Raw genomic sequence first — 5365 nt, 5'->3', positions numbered from 1 at the left:
AAAAAAAAAAAATGATGATAAGCCACAGACTGGAAGAAATACTCACAGAACATAAAAGGGCTTGTATCTAAAATATATCAACCTTTACAGTGCAATACAATAAACAATCCAATAAAAAAATGAGTTAAAAATTTGAATAGACAGTTGAATAGTTTTCCAACAAATAGATGGCAAATGAGTACATTAAAAGATACTCAATATATTTTGTCATAGGGAAAATGTATATTAAAACCACAGTGATATCAAAACCACTATAGGCCGGGCGCGGTGGCTCAAGCCTGTAATCCCAGCACTTTGGGAGGCCGAGACGGGCGAATCACGAGGTCAGGAGATCGAGACCATCCTGCTAACATGGTGAAACCGCGTCTCTACTAAAAAATACAAAAAACTAGCCAGGCGAGGTGGTGGGCGCCTGTAGTCCCAGCTACTCGGGAGGCTGAGGCAGGAGAATGGCGTAAACCCGGGAGGCGGAGCTTGCAGTGAGCTGAGATCTGGCCACTGCACTCCAGCCTGGACGACAGAGCCAGACTCCGTCTCAAAAATAAAATAAAATAAAATAAAATGAAACCACTATATATACACTAAAAGGCCAAAATTAAAAAAAAACTGAGAATAGTAAATACTGAAGAAGATATGGAACTCATACATTTCTGGTTGGAAAGCAAAATAGCACAGCCACTTTGGAAAACAGTTTGACAGTTTCTTATCAAATTAAACATACACTTATCTTATAACCCAGCAATACCACTTGTAAGTATTTATCCAAGAGAAATGAAAACATATGTCTGTGCAAATACCTTAAAGCAAATATTTGTTGGCTTTATTCATAATAGCTAAAAATTATAACAACTCAAGTGTCATCAACTGGTGTATAAACAGACAGAAAAACTGGGGTGTATCCATAACATGGAGTACTACTCAGCATGGAGTACTACTCAGCAATAAAAAGGAATGGAACACTGCTTCTCCTAACAACATGGATGGATTGCAGATGCATTGTGCTAAGTGTAAGAAGCCAGGCAAGACACCTCATGTTCTATGATTCCATTTATGTGAAATTCTGGAAAAGGCAAAACCATAGGAACACATCAGATCAGTGTTGCCAGGGACTGGGGATAGATGGAATAAATTGACTCCCAAGAGGCCTGAGGGAACTTTTCTTGGGAAAATAGGGTCTCACTTTGTTGCCCAGGCTGGAGTACACTGGCATGATCATAGCTCACTGCAGCCTTGAACTGGGCTTAAATAATCCTCCCACCTCAGCCTCCTGAGTACCTGGGACTACAGGCAGGCACCACCACACCTGGCTAATTTATTATTATTATTATTTTTGAGACAGAGTCTTGCTCTATCGCCCAGGCTGGAGTGTAGTGGCACGATCTCAGCTCACCACAACCTCTGCCTCCTGGGTTCAAGCGATTCTCCTGCCTCAGCCTCCCAAGTAGCTGGGATTATAGGCGTGCCCCACCATGCCTGACTAATTTTGTATTTTTAGTAGAGACGGGGTTTCTCCATGTTGGTCAGGCTGGTCTTGAACTCCCGACCTCAGGTGATCCCCCCGCCACGGCCTCCCAAAGTGTAGGGATTACAGGTGTGAGCCACTGCCCCTGGACTATTTTTAAAATTTTTTATAGAGATGAGGTCCCACTATGTTGTCCCAGGCTGATCTTGACCTCCTGACCTCAAGTGATCCTCCCGCCTTAGCCTCCCAAAGTGTTAGGATTACAAGCATGAGCCACCAAGCTCAGCTTTAGTGATGGAAATGTTCTGTGTCTTGATTGTGGTGGTGGTAATTCAACTGTATACATTTGTTAAAACTCATTTGAATTGTACATTTTAAAAGAGAGAATTGGCCGGGCACGGTGGCTCAAGCCTGTAATCCCAGCACTTTGGGAGGCCGAGACGGGTGGATCACGAGGTCAGGAGATCAAGACCATCCTGGCTAATATGGTGAAACCCCATCTCTACTAAAAAATACAAAAAAACTAGCTGGGCGAGGTGGCAGGCGCCTGTAGTCCCAGCTACACAGGAGGCTGAGGCAGGAGAATGGCGTGAACCCGGGAGGTGGAGCTTGCAGTGAGCTGAGATCCGGCCACTGCACTCCAGCCCGGGTGACAGAGCAAGACTCCGTCTCAAAATAAATAAATAAATAAATAAATAAAAGGGAGAATTGGCTGGGTATGGTGGCTCATGTCTGTAATCTTAGCACTTTGGGATGCCGAGACTGGAGGATCACCTGAGGTCAGGAGTTTGAGACTAGCCTGGCCAACATGTTGAAACACCGTCTCTACTAAAAATACAAAAATTAGCTGGGCACCTGTAATCCCAGTTATTCCAGAGGCCGAGGCAAGAGAATCCCTTGAAACTGGGAGGCGGAGGTTGCAGTGAGCCAAGATCACACTACGGCACTCCAGCCTGGGCGACAGAGTGAGACTCCATCTCAAAACAAACAAACAAACAAACAAACAAAAAACCATTTTTAACAACCTGCCAGGTACACTTCCAAGGTCACTTCCAGCTCTCGCTCCTTCACAAGGCTTCTCCTGACCACCTCCTTGTTGTGCCACCCTCTCGTGTGTTCTTTCCGGGTCACTGATCCTGTTAACCACAGCATGGGATCATTCCTCTGTGGGGCTGCATCAGCTACTTGGGCAGTCACCTGCTGGACTCACAGCCAGACTCTGTCTACTGGTGGCTCTGTTAGAAGCCAAGAGTGCTGACAGAGGTGGGGCAGGCTGAGGAGAGGCTGAGAGACCTGGGTGGGCTTCTGTGACTGTCTTGTTCCTCCCTCAAGTACCTACTCAGTTATTGCTGCTCTCTTCCCCCACAGGTTGGGACAAACATTCCTATGGTTACCATGGTGATGATGGGCATTCCTTCTGCTCCTCGGGGACTGGCCAGCCCTATGGTCCCACATTCACCACAGGAGACGTGATCGGCTGCTGCGTCAACCTCATCAATGGCACCTGCTTCTACACCAAGAATGGCCACAGCCTTGGTGTGTGCATGAGGGACCTTGGAGGCTCTGCTTTGTGGAGCCACTTTGGTTGGTGAGAGGCTCAGGGGCAAGTGCTCAAGGCAGTGTCACCTCTGCTGAGCTCTGGGGTACCGCACCATTTCCAGGCATTGGAGCCCTTTCAGGTGAATAGAGGGTAGCAGGGGCACGCCTTTGTTCATCCAGCCGGTCAGCTGCATTTATCCAGCCCGGGGAGGATGCTGAGAGTGCAGTAGTATCCTGGTCGTGATCTTGGCTTTGGTGGCACTTGATGGAGCAAGGTTTGGCATCTGATGAGAAGTTTGGGGAACCCTCGCATAGGTTGTGTGGTGGTGGGTTGCGTGCCTGTGACTTGGCCCAGACTTTGGTGCTGGTTGCTGTGGAGCAGCAGTGAGGGTGGCACTAGTCCAGGAGGTAAACAGGCTGGAGTCAGATAGGGCCAGACCTCTGGTCTGTTCTTGGTGAATGGGCAGCAGCTGGGGCAGTTACATTGAAAAAGGCTTCTGGTGAAACCATGAAGGATGGACCAGAGTAAAGACCAGGGGAAGAGGCAGATAGCCTGAGGTAAGGCAGTAGTGATGAATATAGGACAAAGGCCCAGGTGTGGCCTTGCAGGGCTTGGTGACAGATGGGGTACACTTGCAAGAAGGCAAGGTGGGAAAATGGCTGGATTGGTATTGCTGTTAACCAGGAGAAGAAACCCAGGAGAAATTGCAATCAGTGGAAGAGGATGGGGCCTGTGGGATCCCTGGAAGGAGCATTCCTGTACGTGCATAGACATTTAGGATTAGGGCTTGAGAGGAAGAGACTTTGGCTATTCTGATGTCTTGCCTACTGGGTGCTAACTGGTATTTGACCACATTGGCCCTGAGGTGGTGACTAACTGCCTGGTCTGCCTGCCTGGGTTTGCAGAGGTCTCCAGTCTACACACCCTAGTTCTCCAGAATGGAATGGTATAGTGAGGAGAGGACTGGCAGAACTCTACCAGCCCAGCTGCCAGCAGCTCTGCCAGGAAAGGGAGTGGGCATTTTACTTGGAACCCAACTCCTAGAAGTCCCATTTCCCTTGGCTTGAGGGTCAGTAAAAAGGTGGCTGCAACTCTCCACATCCCCTCTATGACTTCTCCAGGAGATGAGCGCAGCTAGAATCAGGGCACCTGAGTGGGAATTGGATTGCTGATGGCTGGGGCTGCATGCCTAGGAGCCAGCATTCCTCAGTAGGGCAACTGGATGCCCCAGCTAAGAGTTGGCAGGAAAGCCTTGGTAGCTAGGCAGCCGAGAACATAGCACAGACACTACTGAGCTGACCTAGGTGCACATCAGAGAAACCCTCCTCTGAAATTGATGACCACCTGGCTGCAGTTGCTAGTGACCAGCTGGTGAGGAGCTAGCGGGTGGGTAGAGGGTGGGCCAGGGCCTCAAGACAGCTCTTCACTCTCCACTCGGCACTCTGACTCCAGCTATTTCTTGGTTCTGGGTTCTGCTATCAAAGTCCCAGGGGCCACTATTGTGGGCTCTCACCCTATATGCAAGCCCCCCTTCACCCGCCCCCTTGTATAGCTGCCTTCCTCACATCCCTCCAGCTTGTCCACATTTTGCTCATGGATGGGGGCAGACTCTGCTGTTCCCTCTGTACCTGCATCTGTCTCCTCCAGGCCCTTCATGTGCACCAGGACCACCAAAGGGCCATGAGCTCTTTGTCAGTCAAGTCCCAAGGTCCCATAGAGAGCAGATGGCCACTTTAATGTCACCTCAAACCCTTTGGCTGTTTTTAGAAACCCATCTCCTTAGTGGATGCTTTTTATAGACCCCCATCCAAGACCTCACACATCTTGTAATTAAACTTCATCTAGTAGTATTTTGACTTTTTTTCCAGCCTGTCAACACCTTCTGTGTTCTTACTTGTTCTATCTCAAATATTTGATATCCTTTTCAGTCTTGCATTAATCTAAAATTTGTTTGTGTTTATGTTTTCATGAAGATGTTGTTAAAAAATATAGAAAGAAGAGAAGGTTAAGATTTGAGCCCTTCAGTGTACAGTTGAGCTTGTCCTGGGAGACATCAGCCATTTAAGAATAATTAAGTTGGCCGGGCACGGTGGCTCACGCCTGTAATCCCAGCACTTTGGGAGGCCAAGGCGGGTGGATCACAAGGTCAGGAGATCGAGACCATCCTGACTAACATGGTGAAACCCGTCTCTACTAAAAATACAAAAAATTAGTCGGGTGCGGTGGCAGGCACCTGTGGTCCCAGCTACTCGGGAGGCTGAGGCAGGAGAATGGCGTGGGCCTGGGAGGCGGAGCTTGCAGTGAGCCGAGATCGCGCCACTGCACTCCAGCCTGGGCAACAGAGCGAGACTCCGTCTCAAAAA

General features: G+C 48.8%; 1 protein-coding gene across 1 annotated transcript in view; it reads left to right on the top strand.

Moving 5' to 3' along the window:
- Nucleotides 1-5365, top strand: part of RANBP10 (RAN binding protein 10) — an 82775-nt gene that overhangs the window by 58431 nt on the left and 18979 nt on the right. Inside the window, exon 4 of the mRNA XM_011996722.1 lies at nt 2831-2998. Coding sequence (XP_011852112.1) covers nt 2831-2998 — 168 coding nt within the window. The remainder of the gene's footprint in view (nt 1-2830; nt 2999-5365) is intronic.

This window comes from Mandrillus leucophaeus, unplaced genomic scaffold (genome assembly GCF_000951045.1).
Source record: "Mandrillus leucophaeus isolate KB7577 unplaced genomic scaffold, Mleu.le_1.0 Scaffold522, whole genome shotgun sequence".
Lineage (NCBI taxonomy): Eukaryota > Metazoa > Chordata > Mammalia > Primates > Cercopithecidae > Mandrillus > Mandrillus leucophaeus.
Note: the sequence above shows the minus strand (reverse complement) of the source record. Positions and strands in the feature narration are given on the sequence as shown.